The following is a 25,895-nucleotide window of genomic DNA, read 5'->3' as shown; positions in this document are numbered from 1 at the left end:
GCCAGTCCTTCTTAACTCTTTACAAACCTTAAAAGCTGATTTGGAGGATATAAAGTTTTCTGCAGGCTCTTGTTGGTTACAATATGTATATGTTCTGCTTCTCTTCTCCCTTTCTCAAATCTCTTCACAGGAGACAGCATTCATCTGTTAAAACTTTTGGCCTTAGAGGCACCTGGCTAGCTCAGTGGGTAGAGCATATGACTCTTGATTTCAGGGTTGAGTTCGAGCCCTACACTGGGTACAGAGATTACTTAAAAATCTTTAAAAAGGGGTGCCTGGGTGGCTCAGTCTGTTAAGCATCTGCCTTCGGCTCAGGTCATGATCCCAGGGTCCTGGTATCAAGCCCCGCATCGGGCTCCCTGCTCTGCACGAAGCCTGCTTCTCCCTCTCCCACCCCCCCCAACCCCCGCTTGTGTTCCCTCTCTCACTGTGTCTCTCTCTGTCAAACAGATAAATCAAATCTTCCAAAAGAAAAACAAAACAAAACAAAACACTTTTGGCCTTAAAGGAACATAAAGTCCCCCTCTTCCCCTCCTTATCTCTCTCCCTCTCTCTCTCTAAATCTATATATATAGATAGATTGTATATACATAATATATATAATTATGTATATTTTCCCCCCTAGTTTGGTCAAACTCAGGTTCTATCCTTAGGGCATCTGATCTGGAAACAAGGACTACTTTTGTATCCAGACAAAACTCCTCAAGATTGCTTAATGTTAAGAGATTACCTTTTGGCTCCCAGCAAAATTTACAGGAAACTCCTATAACCAATGCAAATTTTTCATGGTTTGCTGACTATTCTTCTTTATAGAATGAAAATGGTAAATATCGTGCTAGATATGCTAGTGTGACTCCTTTTGAAGTCACTGAGGCAGCACCTTTACCTTTAGCTACTTCAACCCAAAAGACAGAGTTAGAAACCCTTACTTGAGCTTAGCTCAGGGTAAAACGGTAAATATTTATACTGATAGTTGCTATGCCTTTGGGGTAACTCATGATTTGGAATGTTATGGAAACAACTAGGTGTCCCTACCACCAATGGGGACAAAATTAAATATGGCTGCTATGTCCAAAATTTATTAGATGCCATACTTTTGTTGGTTGCTCTGGCTACTACTAAGGTTTCTGGGCATCCCAGACCCAACTCCCTGGAGGCCAAATCGAACACCTTGCTGAAATTTCTGCCAAAAACACCATTCTCAAGGAAACCAACAGCCTAACTTGTGTCATGTTCCAAAAGGATGTTCTCCCAAATGATAATTTGGAAAAACTGACCAGAGATACCCAACAATTGGCCCGAGAGAGAGAAAAACAATAGGAAATCTAATCATTGTTGCTTAATACAAAGAGAACACTGGTTTGGACAACATTACAATCCAGCCCTACCAGAAATTCTAAAATCTCTACTACTTAAAACTGTACATGCCTTAAACCATTTGTCTACTGACAAAATGATAGCATTCAAGAACCAATATGTTTTGGTAATATTGATAAATATGTTTGGGTCACCGTTTGTATGTTTTCACTGGACACACAAACTAATCACAGCGATTCCCTGTACTTCTTCTGGAGCCCCCAGGAAGAAGGCATGACCTTGTCCATGGGATTTTCACCTGCTGGAAAATCTTACAACCATGTGAAGCCTGAAAACAAAAGCAATGTGAAAGAGTGTGACCAAGGCTTGGTGACATTTGAGCCCCTAGATTTTTTTTTTTTTTTTGAGCCCCTAGATTAAATTAGGTCTGAAGCTGGAATTCCCATGGTCTTTAAGTTACATGAGCCAATGAATTCCTTTTTCATCAAATTTGAGCAGCTTCCTGTGTTTACAACTAAAATAGTCTTAGTTTTCTTCCTTTCCAATCACATCTTTTCTGTTCTTCTTCCCCACACTTCTTAAATGCAGGTTGTGTTTGTACCTCGTATCCTTAGTGAGTGATCCACTGCCATCAGCCTCTCTTCTTTGGACTCATCCTCCATAACACTAGCTATGTCCTCTCTCCCAAGCTACAGCACTATATATCAACCTGCCAATAAGACACTTCGATGTCCAACCAGCACCTCAAACTTGATAGGTCCAAACTCATCACCTCCTTTCTAACCCACACAAGCTCTTCCTTCTGTTTTCCTTCAAGACCCTAATTTACCTGAGATGCACTCCATGGGGAACACTGATCTTCACCACTGTCTCCAACCCCCTGTTGAAAACCACAGGCCCCAAATGGCATCACTTACACCAACTTCCCAAATTAGAGCTTAACATCGAATCTAATTGCAGTTTCAACTTCCCCCAGAAATGTAGTTTTAACTGGTTGGTCAGGAATTTTTAATCAGTGCTGGTAGGTCTGCCACATGGACCCTCTCTATCCCCCAAAGGAAGATAAGGTAATCTGCATGAGAAGACCCCCAGCTTCTCTCCCCTTGCCTGGAACAATCCTTTTGCTAGTAACTTTCTTCCAACCCCAGCCCCCATAAAAACCTTCCATTCCATACAACTCCTCAGAGCTCCCCTCTGCTTGCTAGATGGAATGCTGCCTGATTCATGAATCATGTAATAAAAGCCAATTAGATCTTTTTAAAAATTTACTTAGTTTAGGGCGCCTGGGTGGCTCAGTTGGTTAAGCGACTGCCTTCGGCTCAGGTCATGATCCTGGAGTCCTGGATCGAGTCCCGCATTGGGCTCCCTGCTTGGCAGGGAGTCTGCTTCTCCCTCTGACCCTCCCCCCTCTCATGTGCTCTCTCTCTCATTCTCTCTCTCTCAAATAAATAAAAAATCTTAAAAAAAAAAATTTACTTAGTTGAACTGTTAACACCCCCCCACTACACACACACACACACACACACACACACACACACACACACACCCCTCATCAGTTCTCAAACTAAAGACCCTCTTACTACAGGGTCTTCCCTTATTCCCATTCCCACTGCTAGTAACCTTGCTGATGTCTGCATGTCAACCTTTCTCTACTACACTGGCCTCCCAATTGGTTCTCCACCAACTCCTCCCTTCTCTAATTTATTCTGTACACAGTCCCAGATTAATCTTCATAAGGCACAGCTCTGATTACACCCCTCCTCCACTCATTTTTGCCTAGTGAATTAAAGATAAACTACCTCCATTCCAGGCCCTTCACACCCTGCACACACCACATGCTCCATCCAAGCACAACTAACTACCCGTTGGCCTTGATTACATCCCACCCTTCCTTCTTCTCCCCCTTTGCTCCTTGCCTTTTCTCCTTCTTGCTCATGCTTCAAGTCCCACCTTAGAAGCCACCAAGACTCAAGGAAGGTCTTTACTGATTCTCATCTGTAGCAGACAGGAATAAAAAATGGCCCCTCCCTCAAAATAAATTGACCTAAGAATCTGTGAATATTACCTTACATGGCAAAAGAGTAAATATTCGGGGCGCCTGGGTGGCTCAGTTGTTAAGCATCTGCCTTCAGCTCAGGTCATGATCCCAGGGTCCTGGGATCGAGCCCCACGTCGGGTTCCCTGCTCTGCAGGAAGCCTGCTTCTCCTTCTCGCACTCCCCCTGCTTGTGTTCCCTCTCTCGCTGTGTCTCTCTCTGTCAAATAAATAAATAAAATCTTAAAAAAAAAAAAAAAGGAGTAAATATTCCCTTATATGTGTGACTGAATTAAGGGTCCTGAAAGGAGGCGTATCCTGGATTATCCAGTTGGCCCCTAAATGCAATCACCTGTATCCTTATAAGAGGGAGGCAGAGAAAAATTGGACACACAGAGGAGAGGCAATCTGAAGAGAGCACTGACAGAGATGTAGCCAAAAGCCAAGGAATGCCAATAGTCACCAGAAGCCGGGAAGAGGTGAGGCATGGATTCTCCCCTAGAGACTCTGAAAGGAATGCAGGCCTGCCAACACTTTCATTTCAGCCTTCCAGCCTCCAGAAGTGATAGAATAAATTACTGTTGTTTCAAACCACCCAGTTCCTGGTAATTTGTTAGAACAGCCCCAGGAAACTAACAGATCATCCTTCCCACTGGCTTTATCTCCTACAAATAAAGTTCCCACAGGATGTTACTTACACTTCTCTCACACCATTTTTTGCCCATTGGTATTTTTTTTTTTTAAAGATTTTATTTATTTGACAGAGAGAGACAGCGAGAGCAGGAACACAAGCAGGGGGAGTGGGAGAGGGAGAAGCAGGCCTCCCGCCGAGCAGGGAGCCTGATGTGGGACTCAATCCCGGGACCCCAGGATCATGACCTGAGCCGAAGGCAGACGCTTAACGACTGAGCCACCCAGGCGCCCTGCCCATTGGTATTTATGTTAAGAGGGAGCCTGCCATAATCTGATTTGATTTCGAGCTCATCAAAAGTAGGGACTGCATTATTCATCTTTGTTTTATCTTGAATGCCCCTTGCCTTAAATCTAGTAAAAGCTAAATAAGTGTCTTTTTAAAACTCATTGAATTTTAATGTTGGTGTTTTTTTTGTTGTTGTTTTGTTTTGGTTTTTTTTTTTTTTGAGAGAGAGAGAGACTGAGAGTGCACACACAGGAGTGGTGGGGAAGGGCAGAGGGAGGGAAAGAAAATCTTAAGCAGGCTCTGTACCCAGTGCGGAACCCGACCAGGTGGGGCTCAATCTCATGACCCCGAGAGATCATGACCGGAGCTGAAATCAAGAGTTGGACACTTAACTGAGCCGCCCAGGTGCCCCAAAATTCATTAAATTTTAATCAAATTCATCAACCTTTATTTACAAAGCCTAGAATAATGGTGTGCCAGCATCTGTATGAGGAAGACCACCCTAGAGCTACAGCTATACAAATCCAACTAATGACTAAAAGGGCTGCATTTTCAGCCTTTTCCCAAAGGTTAAAATGACTGGGGCCAGGGAGGCTGGTGAGGGAGACCCCCGGGGGCACCCATAAAACCCAGAGTTGGGTCATGAGCTGTATTTGCAGACAGTAATTAATGTTGCCAGGAATAATGACTAAGTGGGCAGAGTAAAACCTTTCAGAGCCCTAAATGGTTCAGTCCTGCCCTACAAAAGGTATAAGTCTCTGCACGTTTCCCTTGAGTAATGGAAAATGCTCCAGGAAGAGTAAGAACACATCTGTCCTTTGAGCCAATCAGATTCATTAATGGAAGGGCCCTTCTAATACTAACACTTCAAAATGCTACCCTCGGGGCGCCTGGGTGGCTCAGTCGTTAAGCGTCTGCCTTCAGCTCAGGTCATGATCCCAGGGTCCTGGGATCGAGCCCCGCATCGGGCTCCCTGCTCTGCAGGAAGCCTGCTTCTCCCTCTCCCACTCCCCCTGCTTGTGTTCCCTTTCTCGCTGTCTCTGTCAAATAAATAAACAAAATCTTTAAAAAAACAAAATGCTACCCTCATATTAAAAAATACCTGCTTTGTTCTCCATAACATCACTACCACCTGAAATTATTACACATTTGTCTCCCCCACTGGAACACAAAGTCCACGTGGAAGGGACCTGGGTTATTCACTGCGACATCCCCATGGCCTATATACGAGGTCCCCAATACAGGTTTCTTCACAAAGGGAGGAAGAGAGAGAAGATGACAGGTTAAGGAACAACTAAGGAGCTCTCCACTCCTGAGTCTGTAGGTTAAAATGGCAAGCATAATTTCTCACAGAGCCAGCCACTCTGCACAAAATGGCACCAGCTCACAGCATTCACCCAGATTTGCAAATTCCGTAAGTGGAAGGAATGAGAAATTCTTAAGAACGTTCTAAGGATGAGACATCAAAGATCCAGAACCAAGGTGCATAGCAGAATGAGAAAATAAGGTCCAGCAGCTGCTGACTGCTTTTCTGTCCAGCAATTTTGCAAAAGGGAAATACCTGCTTCCTGCAGCTTGGGCTTCCAGAAGCTAAGCCCCTGCCAAACTGGTTGTCACTCCATGCAAAGACAGACTGATGCATCATCCAAAAAAATTACTCACCATCTGTGTAACAAGCACAGCTGTAGTGGCCACTCCAGTCTTCACACTGTGGACAGGCTGGCTGTTGTCCCCACCCAACTCCATTTCAGCTGAGAAGTTGAGGTTTGGTGAATAGAATAAACTCTAACACCTCAGTTATCTGGTATTAAGGAAAAATCCACTAATCCACAGTGAAATTTCTAGATAACCAAAATGTACCTGCTTCATCAATTAAAAAAAAAAAATGGCTTTCTTATAAATGTTCAGGGTTGCAAATCTTCTACCCAAAGATTATTATGCACCTCTGTAATGAGGACACTTATTTAACGACATCATCCTAGGGTTCCTTTGTTAAAAAACAAAATTCAGCTGAGTAAATTTTAAAGATTTTATTGGCTTTATTCAATGAGTCATGAATCGGGCAGAATCCCACCTAACAGACAGAAAGGAGCTCTGAGGAGCTGTACAAAATGAAAAGACTTTTATAGGCAGAAGTGAGTAGGAATACGGAAGTCATGCTAGGCCAAAGCAGACTGGTTACTGTGAGGTCATTTTCCTTTAGGGGATGACAGGGGTCTATCAGGCAGATTACCTAACTGGTGCTGTCAGATGACTTCTGACTAGTTTAAGATTCCATTTCTGGGAGAGCCGAAACTAATTATTAAGTTTCAGTTTGGTGATGTAAGGCTTAGCATAAGTGACTCCATTTGGGGACTGCTATCTTGTTTTCAATGCCTGGAATCTCTATTGTTCTGCCTGGGCAGGACTCAGGCACTAACAAATGAAGATGCTGTCTGCCCCAATAGTACAGACTTTGTGCTTAGTGCTCAAGTTTGAATCCCAGAGAATCCTCCCTCAGTCTCAGGCCACTGGCTATCCGCAGACCTGTCTTCAGAGTGTTTCCAAGCTGCCTCGCTCCCAGATAACTCTATCAAGGATGGAGAACTCAGATGGCCCAGGCTCTAAGAACTAGGCCTGACCTAAGAATGGACACAGCGAGTGAGCAATTCACAGTCCGAGAGGGTCCTCAGACTCGGTGCCCAAACAAGGGCTTCTAGGCATGCACTGTTAAACATCAGTCCCTGCTGTTCCAGAGCCATTTACTCCAAGAGGTCCTGGCTGCGAGCAATAAGCTCTCAACCAGAAAGGCTTGAGATTAACAGGACTGACAGGACACTTAGGCCCTGCAGGTAGGTATTCTGCAGCCTGAGGAGACATCGGGTGAGAAGAAATCTATCCACAGGCTTCTACACACAGAGAAGGAAATGCGAGTCAGCATGCTTTGTGGCTGGTGACAGTGGGGAGCTGTCTACACCTAGTCCAATTCATCTGTCACACCTGCATGCCATCTATGCACCTGTAGAGTTTCATTCTATTAGGGGGATGCAGAGGATGAATGCCATGAAAGCCTCCAAACTACATGACTTCCCCAAACAATATGCAAATGTATACTACTCACAGTCACAAAAACATTCTCAGTACTTAGGAATTGTAATATTGGAACTCACTAAAGCTACATTAATAATGAATATCAATCCCGTAAACACAAGTAAGAGTGAGTGGTAAACCAGACAAACAAAACAAAACAAAACAAAAGGCTGCAACCGACTTTCCAAAGAAGCAAGTCTATCTTAAGGAGAAGAATACCCCAGAAGAATGGGAAAGGGGGAACCGGTACTAGCTGTGTGATCTTAGGAGAGATTGTGTCACCTTCTGGGCCTCAGCTTTTTCATCTATAAGACAGAAACAATTCCTATCTCAGGGGTATTGGTGTTTTTCGAGCTGTGGATTGAAACCTACGGGGTCTTAAAATCAGTTCAGTGGGTCACAACTAGCAAAAAATAAAATAAAGTATGGTGCCAGAAGTCAGGCTACTTCTGAAAGGGGTACACATCATGTTAACATAATGTGGTACTTCAGTACTAGAAATAAATACTGACACGCCAATATTTTCTTTTTTGCTCTCCAACTCTAGTCACTAAGCTCAACAAATTCCTCCTGAAACCAGAGGCCTGATTCTCACTGCCTAGCCAGTTGTTAATCTTCACAGCTGACTTAGCACCACTCCACCTTCTGACAACCATATGTGCTAGGGACAGCCAAGTCTGACAGTAACCAGGAGCTTATGACCAAGTCAGCAGGAGGGCTGTGCCTTCAAGCTTTCTTCTCCCAGGGACAGTCAGTTTTGCCTCCCTGCCAGAAACCATCATGACAGATCAACACATATCCTTTACTGAATCTCGTGGGAGCTACAGAACTCCAAGTCAAGGAGCCCAACTCCAGAGACTCTACTTGCTGATGAGACAGCACTAACCAGAATTTGGACAGTCAATTTCCATGGAAGACTGGAGAGGGAAGGAAGATGAAGAAATGGGGTGCAGGAGCAGAGAGGGTTCCACGGAGAAGCTGGGGCTGAAGTGAGCATCAGTGGGTAAGGGCTCCATGCCACACAGGCCTCACATTGGTGCAGCTTCCAGGGCCTGTGCTGAGATGCCCCTGCTTCCAGCATGCAGGCCCCAAAGAACTCTGGGGCCACTACCCCACCTCCTCTCTCCAAGACAGGTGCAGAGTGAGGCATCAATCCCGAATATCAACGGGATTGATATTCATTATTAATGTAGCTTTAGAGGGAGAGCAGAATCAGGCAAGTGCTCTCCCACCCCCACAGCCTAACCCTGAGATGCTCACAGGTCCTCCTGTGTTAGGGGCTCTTTGGCCAAGCCATGGAAGGAAATGACTATGGAGGCCAGGAAGGCAGAATGGCTAAAGCAAAGAGCATGGAACTCAGATTCAGCCTACCTGGGTTCAATTCTGACTTGAAGTTCAGGCCTTTTTGCTCATCCCTGTAAAATAGGAGCCAATACTTCTGATAATCCAGGAAGCCTGCCTCTAGATATATATACACAAGTCACCAGCTGGTCACTGCATGAGCAGGACATGTAATAACATCACAGCCCTGCTGAACAGCGCCCCCTGGCCCTCAAACACCTGCTAGGTGATCACTGCAGCGTGTCTATGAAAAATTAGATTTTCAGCTTCCTTACCTATTAAAAACAAAACAAAACAAAACAAAACCTCTTACAAGTCAATAAAATGTGGCCATGCCAACAGAAAAAAATCAGCGAGAGACAATTTGCCAAATACAAATAACGTGTATGCTTATTTAACCTCACTAATAATCAATGACATAAAAAATGGCCATAGAAGCCATATTCTCACATCAGACTGAAGAGATAAAAAGAACATTCACGGTGGACCAGGCTTGGAGAAAACCAGTACGCTTATACAGTACTCATGCAAATGTAAATTAGTACCACCTTTCTGAAAGGCAATTTGGAAATATGTATTAAGAAACTTTAAATGGTTCACATCTCCTCTGATCTAGTCATTCCTTGATGAGAAATATACCCAAAGTGAGTATCTAGAGAAATACCTCATTTACATGAGGATGTTCATCATGCCCTTATAAGAAGAAACAACTTATATGATCTACTTAACAAAGATAGGGAAAAACACCAAGCAGCCATAGAAAAAAGATTAGCAGGGCACAATAAAAATGTTAGCGGCAGTTATATTCTAGGTAGTAAAATTAAAGGTAGTTTAAATTTTTAAATATTTTCCATCACCCCCACATTTTCCACCAAACAAGTATTGTTTCCATACTTTAAAAAAAGTACCAAATGGATATATCTAAGCCTCTCAACTTCTCTGTGCTGACACCTTTACTGGCTTCCTCCTAAACTTTCTGGCCTGGCCCTCAGGCCTTCCCACTGGGACCCCTCACTTATTCTTGGTCCATCTTTCCAGACACATTCCTGCTCCTTCAGCTCAAATGTCACCACCCCACAAGCTCTCCCTCTGCCCCTGCCCAAGCAGTGCTAAACAAGTCAGAATGATGAGCAAGCCCTAGTCCCACATGGATAACCATAGGAGGCAACATGAGATTCTTCAAAGTAACCAAAACAACCAGCCCGAGGTCAGCTTCCCCAACCACATTATCTATACTGAACTTGTCAAAGCTAAGAGACATTTGTGATGAATGAAGATGGAAATCCTGGGCCAAATTTCCCTGGAAAAAAAAGGGGGCCTTGAAAAATCTCAAACCATCCTGGTTTTCCATCCCCTTTTTGATCCCCTGGACACTAAAAGCCTTTGGTTTTTCAACTTCAAATAATAGCTCATTCTTAGATTTTGGATTTTCTTTTATCTTATTAATACAGTATTTATTTGTCTTCCCTTTATCAAACCCTGAGGCAACCACTTTCCCCAGGCTGCCTGGGGAGGTATAAGAAAAGGAACATACAGGGCAGACGAGACACGGGAGAAAGATGGAGACACAGGTCCTTCACATAGTGAAGAGGATGAGAAAGGCCACCATCAGGCAAAAGAGCCCCATGGCCTCCAAGAGGGCAAAGTCCAGAATGGCGTAGAAGAGCTGTTGCTTCAGAGACAGGTTCCTGACATGACCAATGATGAAATTCCTAAACACAGTCCCAATTCCAGCCCCAGAGCCAGCCATCCCTACCGTGGCAGCCCCAGCCCCAATGAACTTCCCTTGAAATGGCTCTGGTTCAGCTGCGGCTGGGAATAAGTGAGGTCAGGGGACACGGGGCTGCCAAGCTGCTGAGGCTCTCATCTGTCAGTGTCTCCAGCGGTGCTTTTAGCACCGCTGGAGACACTGATCGGCTCAACAGCTGAGAGGTGCTCCTGCCCAAGGGGGTGGAGAGGAACTTCGCACAGACATACATTTTCAGGGGATGAGGGGCTGCGGCAGGAGAACTGCTCCCAGGGCACAAAAGACAGAGAGCTCATATTTTGGATATTTTAAGACCAATGAGAAATGTAAGAGTCGTGTGTTAGAACACCAAACCCTGTAATCCGGATAATTCTTCCTGAGACCTAGGAAAGAGGATGTCCAACCACAGCAACTAGGAATCAAGCAGGACCCTCTAGAATGAGGAGATGTTGCTTGTCTGATAAAAAGCCTCTAGAAAAGGTTGATATCTCTGGAAGAAATGGTTCTTTGTCAGCAGTGCTCAAAATAGCTACTCTCCTGTAGCGTGTTTTCAACAGACCACTACGTGAAAATTGAAAATTCTCTGTACAGAGAATTCTGTGGAGCAGATAGGAGATAGAAATGACAACTGTTCAAGAGAAAACTGAGAGTCTGGATGACATCCCTGTGAAAAAACAAAGCCCATGTGGCCCCTGCTCTCCCAAAACTATAGTGGGTGACAGACGTCAGCCTCAACACGGCAGACTAGACTGCGACGGGAGATTCTATTTAAAGGGGCCAGTGAAGGAGACCTTTGCGCTTCTACAAACTACCCTCATACTCAAACAGTAGGATGGGACACTACACACCGACAGTCAAAGGGAACACAGAAGATTTATGATTTATGCCTTCAGAGGGAAGCCCCTGGAAAAACTGGCTAAAGGCAATCAGAATGGAGGCCGGCTGGTCAGTTCCCCTGAGCCTGCTTCCATATGTGACATAATGGTACCATTCCTCAACCGATTATTTTTCCACCAACGACCTCTTATTTAGAATACTATATATTATTATTTTGAAGACTGAATTTATCAGTAACTGATACATTTCTCCAAAGAGAAGTGCCCCATCACACTAAGAAACTAGCCATGGCCTCCTTGTTAGGCCCTTCAGGCAGCAGGAGAGAGCTGCCAGGACCTGCACCCCTGCCAGCAAGTGACTGTTCCAACATCTAGGGAATGTACTTTTCTGTTGCAATGGTGGAAAGAGGCTGCATGTGTGATGATTTTTATCTGAAGTCATCTAGTTAAAGCAGCACCACTGCTGGCTATCTTTAACAGGTCATTTCCATAAAATTTCGTAAGAATTAAGATCATCATTTTAGGGGCATCCGGCTGACTCAGTCAGTGGAGCATGCAACTCTTGATCTCAGGGTTGTGAGTTTGAGCCTCATGTTGGGGATAAAGATGACTTTAAGAAAAGGGAGTTGGTGCCTGGGTGGCTCAGTCGGTTAAGCGTCTGACTCTTGGTTTTGGCTCAGGTCATGATCTCAGGGTCTTGGGAGCTACTGAGATACAGAGAGTTTTCTAGATATTATTCCTTTGCTTGCCAGACATTTATGGACCACCCACCAACAGATCCTCAAGGCCTGCGCCTGGAGGGTTCTCCCTCTAAGCCACAGGCAGCTACCCGTGCTTGATCCCTGCCCTACTTTCCCATCCTCGGACCTGTGAAACAGTCCCTCTTTTCTCCTTGTCTGGCTGTCAGTGAGCCGGCTGCCTACTACCACCAGAGGAGACCCTCGGCCACCACAGTTGGACATTTCTACTCTCCACCCTTGTCTTCCCACAGCTTTGCTTCTTCACTGCTTTGTAGAATGCCTGCCAATTTTTCATGGGTATCTTCAGGCCTTTGGAAGTGCTCAAAGTTCTCTGTCCCAACATCTATTCTCCTTTTCTTCCATTATAATAGGAACCCCAGGGCTTAGTCAAGCACATGGCCACCTAGAAAGGGCATTTTCCAGCTTCCCTTGCAGCCAGGCAAGGACATGTGACAGAGTTCTGACCAACAGGGTAGATGCAAAAACAGTGCATTTTCTAGGAAGAGTCCTTACAGGAAAGGAACAGGCCTTTTCTCTCTTTTTCCCTTCTTCCTGTCTGCTGGAATATGGGTGTGATGGCTAGAATTCTGCAGCCATCCTGTACTAGGGGTGGAAGTCACACACTCAGGATGATGGAACAGCCAGAGAGAAGGAACCTGAATCCTTGACATGTGGTTTTCAGTCACTTGCAGCTTAACAGGACAGCAACTAGTTTTCGGTACAGAAGCCTTAGACTTTGCAGTAATGTTTAAAGAAACAGGTTATAAACACACATAGTACTAGTTATTTCATAAGGTAACAGAGGCTTAAAAATATCATAAGACGGGAACTCCTGGGTGGCTCAGTCAGTTAAGCATCTGCCTTCAGCTCAGGTCATGATCCCAGGGTCCTGGGATCAAGTTCCACATCAGGCTCCCTGCTCAGCAGGGAGTCTGCTTCTCCCTCTGCCTGCCGCTACCCCTGCTTGCACTCGCTTGCTCTCTCCCTCGCTCTGTCAAATAAATTTTATTTATTTATTATTTTATTTATTAAAAGATTTTATTTATCTTTTAAAAATATATCATAAGAACTTAGCAAAATCCATAAAATGGGAAATGTATGAAGGTTTACTGTTCAGAAAAACTTAGGTCCTATCACCTTCTGAGATACCATCTTCCATGAAAAGATTTTTGGACCATTGTGGGAAATAACGTTGGCAAGGAAATAACATTGTCTGCTCCTCATTCTACTTGACCTCTCCATGGTACTTGACACAGCTGTTCTTTCTTCTCAAAAACTTGTTCTTTCAGGATCTGGTAGCACACCACCCTCTCCTGACTCTTCCCTGATCTCCTACCCAGTGTCCTCTCCTCCATCAGCCAACTCCAATCGAACACAGGTACTTCCCACGATCAGCTGTCAACTCTTGCCCTTCTTAATGTCAAGAGCGGAAGCCCAGAATTCAATCAAGAGGAACCATGTTTATCCTTCACCCCAAACACGGAACAACAAAAGTGTTGCAACAGGCTGCTTCTAATGTAAGATCAGCTCAGTCTCTCAAAACTGAAAATTTCCTGTTGATGAAAGCAGACAGAGCACATGCCTTTTGACCTCAATATCTCACTGAACTGAATGTCAATAAGCACAGTAAGGAATAAAACCATGGCCTTTTAGGCAGAAATAGTAAGGGACAGGGACCAACCACATACATGAGATTTCAACAAATTTCTAGATAACAAAGTAGATGGAAGAACTAAGATGGAGGAAAATAAAACAGAAAGTGTAGCCAAGAGCATATACTTCAGAAAGGCTCCAGAGAAAATAGAAGCCCTCTGCCCTCTGCTACCGTGGAGGAGTTCTGGACTGAGATCTGACATACAGGATGGTAGATGAGATTTAGGAGGTTCGGCTCCCCATCTGCTCAACCTGAAATGAAGCCTATCAAGCAGCAGGCCCCATCTAAGCACACAGAGGTCTCAGACAAATTCCCAGTCAGGAGAAAGGTAAGCCAAGACATTGCTGCTCATTCTTTCCTTGTCCAAATGGGAAAGCTTATTGGGGTTATCCTGCCCCCTTCAGCCTGACCCTCTTCCACAACTGTCCTTGAAGGGGAGAGGGATGGAAGATAACCTTTAGTGCATGGTAACCAGACCCAGTGAGACTACTGGACATCAAACTGCGATACAGAACTCTGGACTGCATTCAAGGACTAGCAACTGGATGGGCTTGGTGCCGCCTGCCTTGGGAGTAAGTGGTATGTTCTGCAAACTGGAAGAAAAGACTGGATCAAGCAAGCACACCCTGCAAACCCTCCCCAGTTAGCATTTTCCTGGGAAGACACACAAAGATTGTTAATATGCAAACTACATACAATGCACATGATCCTCAACATGATGTTTTCAGTCAATGTTTATATAGGAAACAAACATTTGTGTCTCAAAAATCCATTTGACTTTTTTTTTACAGACTTATTTATTTTTAGGGAGAGGGAGTGAATGAGAGCACGGGGGGGGGCGGGGGGCAGAGGGAGAGGGAGAATCTCAGACTCCCTGCTGAGCACGGAGCCCAACGCAGGGCTTGATCCCACAACCCTGAGATTACGACCTGAGCCAAAATCAAGAGTCAGACACATAAATGGCTGAGCCACCTAGGCACCCCCATTTGACATTTTTAACAAAACAATACATGGGGAAATTTTTGAGTTATATTCCAAATAACAGTGGGAGGACGTCAGAATCATTAAACAGATATCAAATCATTAGTCATAATTCAAAAGGAATGTATGGTCTTCAAAATTACTGGTATTTTGAGAGTGGTCACATTGGCAACATATGCTTTGTGAATATATGATAAGAGGCTTTCTTTTAGGAAAAAAAATGGCCTGATGTCTTATAGCACCATACAAAGAAATTTTTAACGTAACAACCAGGGGTATAATAAAGCTCTATTCTGTAGTTTTTTCATCCTAAAGTATGGTCTACAAGAAGATGAAAGCTTGCCAGTTCAGGAAGCTCTACTACACCACCACCCAAACGTGACTGGGTTACCCAGTCTGACGATCCACTTGATAATGGATCCCATTATTAGGCTGACCATATAAGATATCCTCCAAACTGGGACACTGCAGAGCAAAGGAGAGTATCACCCACCTCATCCACATCCATTAGCAATGACTGCTTCAACCCTTCTCTTCCTTGGTGAGTAATACAGTTCATTAAGGCTGCAGTTCTTGCCTTTTTTTTTTTTTTTTTTAATCTCAAGGCCTCTTTACACTTTTTTAAAAAGATTTTATTTATTTATTTGACAGAGAGAGCGCGCGCACATGCACAAGCAGGTGGGGCAGCAGGCAGAGGGAGAGGACGAAGCAGACTCCCCACTGAGTTGGGAGCCTAACGCGGGGCTTGATCCCAGGACCCTGGGATCATGACCTGAGCCGAAGGCAGATGCTTAACTGAGCCACCCAGGCGCCCCCCTCTTTACGCTATTACTGAAGATCTCAATAGTTGTCTATGTAAGTTACATTAATCAATACTTGCCATTATTAGATATTAAAACAAATTCCCAAAATATAAGAATACACAAGTGTGGCAGTTCCTCAAGAAATTAAACATAGAATTACCATATGATCCAGCAATTCCACTTTGGGGTCTATGCCCAAAATAACTGAAAGCAGAGATCCCAACAGATATTTATACACCCATGTTCATGGCAGCATTATTCACAATTTGGGTTGTTTGCAGGTTGGGGTTACTGCAGAGAACATTGCTTTCAATATTCTAGAACTTGTCTTTTAGTGAACATTATGAACATTATGCACAGATTTCTATCAGGTAATCACCTATGAATGTTCATAGGATTTGTATATACGTAGGTTTTATTTAAGATTTTATTTATTTATTTGAGAGAGAGCACGCACATGAGTGGGGTGGGGTGGAGCAGACAGAGAGGGAAAGAATCTCAAGCAGACTCTAAGCTGAGCGAAGAACCCAGCCCAACACGGGGCTCAATCTCACGACCCTGAGATCACGACCTGAACTGAAACCAAGAGTTGGACACCGAACCGACTGAGACATCCAGATGCCCCTATATATAGCCTTCAGTAAATATTTGCTAGTTTCCATAGTGGTTGTACCAGTTTATACTCCCACAAACAGTATATGAACTCCACATACTTGCCATCCCTTAGTATTTTCAGTCTTCTTAATCTTAGACATGCTGATGGGTGTACAGTGGAATCTCATTGTGGGTTTTAATTTGCACTTCCCTAATGACTAATGATGTTGGGCACATTTTCATATATTTACTGATCATATGAAGAGCCCATTTAATTGTCTTTTTTATATATTCATTTTGTAGGAATTCTTTACACAGATTCTGGATGAGTCTTGTGTCAAATATATTTTTTATATCTTCTCATCTGTAGACTTCCTTCTCATCTGTAGATTTCCTTTTCATTTAGTTCTTAATTTTAATGTAGCTCTATTTACCAACTCTTTCTTTTATAGTTAGTGTTTTCTTTATTAGGGGCTTTTAAAATATCACTATGCCATTATCACACCTATAAAAATTAACAATTCCTTTATATTAAATTTCCAATATTTGAATTTACCCAAAATTTTCAATTTTTTTCATAGCAGTTTGATTGAATCAGGACCCAAATAAGGTCCTGAAATCATTAATATACCTTAAGTCTTTTAATGTGTAGGTTTTATCATATCTCTTGCTCCCGCTTTTCTTAAAATGGGGCAAGATGTCTCCTTGCCACGTATTTTCTAAAGTAACCAGGTCATTTGTCCAGTGGTGTTTTTCAATGTGTTCTCCTGCCCCTTGAATTTCCTGTAAACTAGCACTTAGAACTAAAGTATTGATCAGGCTCAAGTATGATTTTTGGACAAGATTCCTCCTCTAATTTGTACCTCCATCAAGAGATACACAATATCTGTTTGTCTGATGGTAGCAGCATTGATGGTTATGGTCTCGTTCTATCAATTCAATGGGGAGTTGAGTATATTATTTTTTCATTTATTCTATAAAGAGACACTTCTAATCAAATATTTGGTTACTCTAAGGTACAGTTCCTATGGGAAAAGCATGATAATGTCTCAGAACAACCTCTTTCTAAGCCCCATTATTTAGAGGAGAAAATTGAGGCAAATTATTGGGGGAGCCAGGTTACAAACCAAGCAGTCCAACTAGAAGTCTGTGCTTGTAACCACTAGGCTATAATAATGCCTCTTCTAAAATCAGGAAACAAGTGAATACTCAGTATGTCTTTGTGGGGAAGGAGAGACCACAAAGATAGACACTCTCATGCAGTTAGGGTGGCTACAAATTTACAGCAGGAAGGAAATATATTAATTGTATCAAAAGCTTAGACAATGTACATCCCTTTTTAAATCAGCAGTTCTAAACATAGAACTTATCTAAGGATATGCATGTCCAGAAAGCGTTTTTTGTGTTTTGTTTTATTTCAACAAGGGTATTTCCTGCAGCTTGCTTATAAGAGCAAAACACTTAAACAACTTAAAAGCCTGACTGGTTCAATAAGTTGAGGTACAGAAACACAATGAAATGACACATAGACATTAAAAATGATGCTGGTTATGTATTTACAGACTTGAACAATGTTTAGGGCATATCCTTAAGTAAAAAAAATGAGTTATAAAACAGTAGTATACATAGTACATGAATGTGCAGTGCATATAAAAAGAAAGGCTATGCACCAAAACATCAACGACAGTGGTTCTCTCTCAATGGCAGGCTTGAGGTGATTTCTTTTCTTTTTGGTGTTTCTACAATGAGTATCTTTTTTTTTTCATCTGTTTCTTTCATAATAAGAAAAAGTTTGAAAAACTGCTTATAAAGAACTTAAAGAACCTTAACGATGTGGGAAAATGCTTCTGAGAGCATAAAAAGGCAAGCTGTCAGATCATACATGGTAACTACTATTACAGCTGTGCTCAACCACATGCATTTGAACAATGGTTGTTTCTCTGCATGATGGGATTGTTGGTGGGTTTCATTCTCATATGTATACATTTCTGCGATTTCTACAATAAATATATGCCTGATGAAGTAACGAGATGGAGAAGAGCTAAAACAGATTTTGAGAAAGTAAGATTTAAACAGGTAGAGGTAGGGAGAGGGGTGACAGAGAAAAAGCACAATTCAGGAGGTGGAAACAGCAAGAGCCAAGATTGATATCACAGGGGTACCAAGCAAGAGGAGGGACTGGGTAAGAGAGAAGACTTTATAGTCTTCTACAGCCAGAATTCTTTTTTCTTTTTTCCCCTCTAATTAGTAGGGTGATTTCAGAGCTGTCAGAGGATAGAAAGGACAGATGAACTAGAAGTGACTGAGTACAAATCCTGAAGGGATGGAGCTCACTTAGAGGGTTCTCAGTAGTGCTGAACTATGTGAAATATGCAAGAGCAACAGGTAAGGAATCCAGGTAACACCTGGTTAGAACCTGTGACCTGGACGGGGTGAGGGAGCAGAAGACACAGGGACCAATGGACTTAACCTAGAGCCACTTAGAGATCTGATTCTACTTGCAGAGGAGACAGAAAGAGGGCCAATGTCTAGAAGAGAAGTCAGATTTGAGATAGTCACTGGTTGAGGGATATGCACCAAGGAATGTCCTGAACATCACTGAAACCACCAGGACTAGCAGGACATAGATTGTGGGGAGGAGGCTCTGAGAATCGCCCACTGAGGAATCTGGGGTCAATGACAGAAATTCTCTCACCATCAGGCACCCAGGAGCAGAGAGTATTGCCAGTAAATCCCACGCCTCAACGGCTCTTTCTTTTTTTTTTTTTAAAGATTTTATTTATTTATTTGACAGAGAGAGACACAGCGAGAGAGGGAACACAAGCAGGGGGAGTGGGAGAGGGAGATGCAGGCTTCCCGCTGAGCAGGATGTGGGGCTCAATCCCAGGACCCCAGGATCATGACCTGAGCCGAAGGCAGACGCTTAACGACTCAGCCACCCAGGCGCCCTCAACGGCTCTTTCAAAAACACAGCAGAGTCTTCACAGAGAAGCCCCAGGCTGGCCCTCTGGTGACCCTAATACAAAGGACTTGGTGCCAAACGGTAATAAAAGGACATCTGACTTTGGAAGGACATATCAGGTCCTGCACCAAGAGCAGGTACTCACGAGCACCAGAACTTGGCTCAAGAGGCTGCGTCTGCGGAGCACTACGGAGGAGGGGAGGTGCAATTCACAGCATACCCTTTGCACCTTTCAAATTCTGAACCATGCACTGCCAGTCAAAATGACACAATGAAGTTTAACTTTCTTGAAAAGGTCACTCAACCTAGTGGGCCCTATGCCATCCCCACTGTCGGGGCAAACAGCATGGGAACAAAGATTGGAGACTGGCAGGGTGAGCTGCCTAATGGATCCAGCCGACCATCGCTGGCGCCACACCACCATGCCACAAGGCTTGGAAGGCAAGAACTCTGCCCAATGCCAGGAACAAATTCATATTTTTCCAAGTTGACCCTGGCAAAAATACTCATCATGAGTCAGGGTCTTTAGGTCTCTTTCACAAACCAGAGGCAGCATAGCACATGAAAGGCTGTGCTTTCTCACGCCCAGCAGTCTCCAGCATGGGTCAGGAAAGGCAGGGAGACTGTCACAGCACGGGGAACACGAAGCCGTGTGCAGCAGTTACTCCACATGCCTACTGGAAATGCAAACGAGTTCAGTATACTCCACCTGGGTGGATCCTAGAATAGATGGAAGAGCACACAAATCAGAAACACAGTAGTCCCCTTATCTGCAGTTTTGCTTTCCCAGGCCCCAGTTACCGGCAGGCAGCTGGGGTCTGGAAGCAGGTGATCCTCCTAAGGTATCGTCAGAAGGTCAACAGTAGCCAACCTCTAAGTCCCAGCGCCTACATCATTGACCTCACTTCATCTCCTCACACAGGCATTTTATCATCTCACATCTTCACAAGAAGGGCGAGTACAGAACAATATTTTGAGAAAGAACACACTCACATAACTTTTATTATAGTATATGGTTGTACTTATTCTATTTTAATATTGTTGTTCATCTCTTACTGTGCTAATGTGCAAATTAAGATTTATCACAGGCATGTATGTATAGGAAAAAACACAGTGGATATAGGATTCGGTACTATCTGCAGTTGTAGGCATCCACTGGGGTCTTGGAACATATCCCCTGCAGATGGGGGGGAGGGTTAACTCTATTGATGCTCACATTCTTTCAAACAGTTTAAAGGATGATTATTTGCATCCTTTTGCAACTGTGAAATTAGCTACAAGATTCATTTTTGTGCATTCAGTTATATTTCTTCAAATCAATGGAGAAAGAATGAAATATTTGGAGATTTGGAGCCAAAACTGGTATAAAATCCTGAACATTTTCTTCATGAACACAGACACCAGCCCTCCCTCAGAGCTAACAGAAACTGTATACAGCAGACATGGATTCAGTGAATGTTCTATGGAGAAGGTGTGTTGAATACTGAGTGACTGATCATTGCTGGAACAAACAGTTCTGACACTGAAAATCATCATCCGGAAAGCAGCCTCATGTGCAGCTCAGTGTGAGGAGCCCAACCACACTGGAGTTCCTTTCAAAGATACCCAAATGGCTGCTCCCAGGAATGGACTTCAGAATATATAAACCACCAGTAACTGGGAAAACTGCACCTAATCAACTTTTTCTGCCAATTTTTTTTCCTCAGAATCTCCACATTTACTGAGAATTTGCAAACACACACACACACACACACACACACACATATATTTTGAAAGATTCATTTGCTATTTTTCTGATTTTTACAGCCACATAAGAAAAATAGTTGCTATTTGGGTATATTTTTAAGGTCTGTAAATTAATTCCGTACCCTTGCAGGCAGCATTATGCAACATAATGAGACAAAAACCAGAAATAAGAAAACCATACTATGACCCATTCTGCCTCTAACAAGCTGTGTGACCTTGAGCAAGTAAACTCTCTGGGATATGGTATCCTATCAAATAATGACTTCTAAGATCTTTCTAGTTCTAATAACCAATGAGAACAATTTAACATTTTTAAAAGATATAAATTCTTCTAATGAAATATCACAAATGTGTACAAACACAAAACATTTCAAACAAAATCAGCTCTTTAAAAAAAAAAAAGATTTTATTTTTAAGTAATCTCTACACCCAACGTGGGGCTCAAACTTAGAATCCTGAGACCAAGAGTTCCATGCTCTACCAACTGAGCCAGCCAGGCACACCAAAATTAGCTTTTTAAAAAAATTTAAAAAAAAAAACTAATTTTAAGTAGTCACAAAATGGGGAGTTGCGTTTTTAAACTTACACACTTTGATCAACATAAATAATAAAATTAAAATGGTGGGTTACGTGACAAATCTTGTACCTTCTCTCCCTGTTTAAGAACCATAGTCAAGGGCATCTGGATGGCTCAGTCGGTTAAGCATCTGCCTTCAGCTCAGGTCATGATCCCAGGGTCCGGGGATCGAGTCCTCCATCAGGCTCCCTGCTCAGTGGGAGCTCGTGCATGTGCTCTCTCTCTCTCTCTCAAAAATAAATAAATAAAATAAAAATTAAAAAAAAAAAAAGAACCATAGTCAAGGTTTACTGATTTTTCAATACCCAAAGTATTTCTCAATAAGAAAAAAAGTTGAAATAGAGCATTTCTCCTACATCTGTAGTTTTATAGCTCTTAAAATAAGATTTCATTTTTTCAGTAATTCACTCTTAAAAATCAGAAAAACACTTTTAATTACTCACCACTGTCCCCAAATATATTATAGCTAATGCACTGAAGGGAAGATAATTGCATACAGCAATGCTGCTTCTACGGCTAAAGCCTGCCTATGATTCTGAACACCGAAAAATTGAGCAAGGAAATGAACTGAAAAGATAGGCCAGGGCGCCTGGGTGGCTCAGTCGTTAAGCGTCTGCCTTCGGCTCAGGTCATGATCCCTTGTAAAAGCCTGAGATCGGGCTCCCTGCTCCGCGGGAAGCCTGCTTCTCCCTCTCCCACTCCCCCTGCTTGTGTTCCCTCTCTCGCTGTATCTCTCTCTGTCAAATAAATAAATAAACATCTTTTAAGAAATTTTTTTAAATTAAAAAAAAAAAAAGATCGGTCACAGAAGGCCAAGCCCTGTCTGTAACATTTTCCTTAAAAAGTGATGAATAGGGAAAAACTACTCCAAGCACTCATAACTTGATGATTTAATCATCTTACAAGAGTGGAAGGTGACTATTATTTTTTTCTATAAAACTGTATTTCAGCCAGAAACAACCTTAGCTCATATATTATCACAATGTGACAATTCCTGCCCTACCTATGTAACATGCATATTCATTTAATCCACAGGAACATCCTCTGAAGCACATGCTACTTTATCACCTCCATTTTAGGGATGGACAAACAGAGGCTTTTACAAGTGCCTTGCTCAAAGTTACACAGCTGGTAAGTGGCACAGTCCTTGCTCCTAACGACTGTCTTCAGTTAAACTTTAAACTCTTCTTTCTAAATGGTGTCATTATTTCCTTCCCATGCTGGCTTCATCCATCTACAAAGGAAGCCTTGAAATAAGTAAAGCTCTAATTTAAGTAGCACTCCAGCACCTAAATACAGCAGAGCCTTCACTCTAACCTCCAAAACAAGTCTCCTGAAATGCCAAACCCAACATAAATTTTAAGATGACAATCTTTTGGCCCATGTTTCATCCTTTTCTTTCCTAACCTCCATTGGAAAAACATGGTTGGGCAGAAAGAGGATCATTCTCAAAGCTTAAATTCCAAGTTTCTTAAATTTGGCAACAATACTGTGCTTTGGGACTTTAAAATTATAAGCACGGTTCCCAGTAGAAAACATTTCCTTTATTAGCAATTGGCTTTGAAAATTCCATTCTAGGATGCTAAATATAACAAAATACCTTCTGACTTCTAATAAACACATTCTCCAGATTATTTTGAAACTAATGATTACTTACTTACAAAACAATTTTGCCACAACCATTAAGCAAATGGAACATTTTAAAGAATCTTTCAAATGTGTTCCACTTCTTTTAATGAACTGACCTGGTATTATTTTCTGAATTCTTCTACTATGAAATAAGAAAGTTTTCATTTTGCAATTCATTTCTTTAAAGAGATAGCCTTGTTTTATTCTAATTTTCTTTTTTTTTTTAAGATTTTATTTATTTGACAGAGAGAGAGATAACAAGAGGGAGAGCATAAGCAGGGGGAGTGGCAGGCAGAGGGAGAGGGAGAGGGAGAAACAGGCTCCACACTGAGCAAGGAGCCCGATGTGGGACTCGATCCCAGGACCTTGGGATCATGACCTGAGCTGAAGGCTGATGCTTAACCACTGAGCCACCCAGGAACCCCTATTTTATTCTAATTTTCTTAGGTTTTAACAGAAGAATATCAGCAAAGCCAGAATCATGAAAATAGGTTTTTCAAACTATGAAATAGAGTAAATATTTTTAAAGATTCTATACATTCATCAAAGGCACATAAAGCATTTCACAGTTCTTAAAATGTATCTTTATTATTAAAAATACCATACATGGTAGTTCAGAAATACTGAGTGATGGGGCAGGGGAGGAGTTGAGTGCCCTGTTCTGGGTTAATGGACTACATCAATCAGGTTTTTAACCGAATGCAGTAGCTGCTGTGTTTTAGGGAACAGGCACGTAGTGGAGCTCACAACCCCAGGCATTCTGTCATTGTATAAGTGGTTCAAGTGCAGTTGTAAAAATTTAAGGTACCTTTAGCTGGACAGCTCCTCATGTTCTCCCTACCTAAAACATGGGAATGAGAAAGTAATTAAGACTCAACTGGCACTTTTTCTCTGGGAGATGGATCCAAGGAATTGAGTGGGGAGGGTAAAAACTTTCACCTCACAATCCCATGGAGTGTGTGTTTTTGTTTTCACCAGTAAGTATGTCTAACCATTACAAATAGCTTTTCAAAAAATACAGCCCACTGGTTATCGTGCCTTCTTTTGTCTCCCTCTCTTCACATCTTTTAGGCCACAAAGTCCCTTAACATTAAATCTTAAACAGGGCTACACAACCTCTATACATCTAAATATTCACCAACTAGTATATGCAGGGTAGGGCAGAGTTCTTTCAGGCCCAACCAGGATATTTAATGGGAAGATAAGAGATTTCAAAGTACCATTTCTCCGCAAGGGACTCCTAAGCTTGCACTGGAACCCTGAATTTTCTCCAAAATTTATTCTAAAAATTAATATGAAGAGTTCTCCTTGAATGATCCAGTGTCAACAGCAGTAACAAAAAACTTGTTTAACACCCTGTTATCTTTCACCCCCAACATGTGTTCTAGTATAACTGCTCTGTCGACACCCTGTCCCCAGATTTTGGGCTTTCTTCCTTCCTGGTGTTTCCCTGACGTTCCTTTCCTCCAGTTGTCAAAACCTGCAAGCTACATACATAAGTGGGTGCTGTAGGCCTGGTGTAGGACAACAGGAACTGGTGGCAACAGTCCTCAGCTCCAGCCCCATGTTAATCAGGTGGGACTATGATGGCAGATCTTCCAATTATCCACATAGGCCTGAAATTCAGACTGTTAGGAGAAACGTTCTGGTTTTTAAAATAGCATGTGACCAAAGAAAACATGTGCAGGTCACCCGTTGGCAACCCCCAAGTTAACCAGCGTCTTCCATTCTGACACAGTCTCCCTCGGTCCATTCTACACACCACTGCCAGATCCATTCACCAAACACACTGCTCCTGAAGCTCGAAACATTACCGCCAAGCCCCAACCCTTAGGCTGTCATTCAACGTTCACCGAACCAACCACTCTCCACCTTCCTCAACTCCCCTACACAAATCTTTCACTTCAATGAAAGGTGTCTACCCCCCTCATCCCTCACCCCCCAACCAGCTGCGTCCCCGCCAAGATGGCCTCTTTTTTTTTTACCTTCCTGCTCTACCCCATCAATGCTCACCCTTGAAGCAGGAAACCTATACTGGGAGTACACCTTCCAACACCTGCTGACGACGTGAGTCAAGAGACCTCTCTGCTTAATTTAAAATCAAGATTTCACTTTCAAGAAAGAACTGAAATCTCCTAAGAGGCAAATCCCATGGCCTTGTCTTGATAGCCGCCTCGTCGCCCAAATAATATTTTAAAGGGGAGCAGAGAGCTTTAGACTGGCTCAGATGAGTCTCCTGCTAAAGAAGGCTTTGCGGGGTCCCGATGTCTCCACACCAGGAAGGCCTCGGGGAGGTGGGAGACTGGAAGGGGACCCCAATCAACCCTGCGAGACAAGTGGCCCCGCGCAACCTCCCGCGCGCTCCTTCCTGCGCACGGGAGATGCCACCCCCAACCAGACCCCAGAGCCGGGGTTCCGACCTACCGCCCCCTCGTGCGCGCTCCGTCGAGGCCCCCACCCAAAGACCCTCGGCGCTGCCCGGGGCCGCTGTCGGCGGCGACAAAGGGTCAGAGAGCGAGACGACACCCCTGCGCGCGGCCCCCGCGAACCTCCGGGGGCGCCGCTGCCCGGCCGCGCCAACCCCGACGCCGCCGCTACCTTGTCCTCGGGCGGCGCGTCCGGCTCCCGGACCGCCCTCTGCCTCAGCTCGGTCATGCTTGCAGACCCCGGCGCGACGTCGCGGCAGGCGAGCAGCGCAGCCGCCGGAGCGGGCAGCTCAGCGCGGGTAGGCGCGGACTCCGCTCGGCCGGCCCCGCCCCGCCTGAGCGGCTCTCAGGACCCACCACAGCCCGGCCGCCGGCCGTGGAACTCGGCCCCGCCCAGCGCCGCCGCCGCCCTTTCACCCGGGCGGAGCACGATCGGCCTGTTCCAGCACCGGCCCAGCTCTCTCCGCTAGGGAGGAGGGCCCCGGAGCAAGCGCGCACGCGCACCGCCGCCATCACGACC

At 43.7% G+C, this 25,895-nt stretch overlaps 2 protein-coding genes across 2 annotated transcripts in view; both read right to left on the bottom strand.

The window, feature by feature from the left end:
* The window catches only part of CDS2 (CDP-diacylglycerol synthase 2), a 57,674-nt gene extending 31,826 nt beyond the window's left edge, over positions 1-25,848 (bottom strand). The window contains exon 1 of the mRNA XM_032419375.1: positions 25,548-25,848. Within this exon, the coding sequence (XP_032275266.1) occupies positions 25,548-25,604 (57 nt within the window). The 5' untranslated portion in view covers positions 25,605-25,848. The remainder of the gene's footprint in view (positions 1-25,547) is intronic.
* Positions 9,582-12,895, bottom strand: LOC116641591 (ATP synthase F(0) complex subunit C2, mitochondrial-like). The gene is given in 2 exon segments (XM_032419376.1): positions 9,582-10,464; positions 10,466-12,895. Coding segments are annotated over 2 exon segments (402 nt in total). The 5' UTR covers positions 10,660-12,895; the 3' UTR covers positions 9,582-10,256.
* Positions 25,849-25,895: the final 47 nt, after the last annotated feature.

This window comes from Phoca vitulina, unplaced genomic scaffold, assembly GCF_004348235.1.
Source record: "Phoca vitulina isolate PV1807 unplaced genomic scaffold, GSC_HSeal_1.0 scaffold22, whole genome shotgun sequence".
In the NCBI taxonomy this organism is placed as follows: Eukaryota; Metazoa; Chordata; class Mammalia; order Carnivora; family Phocidae; genus Phoca; species Phoca vitulina.
Note: the sequence above shows the minus strand (reverse complement) of the source record. Positions and strands in the feature narration are given on the sequence as shown.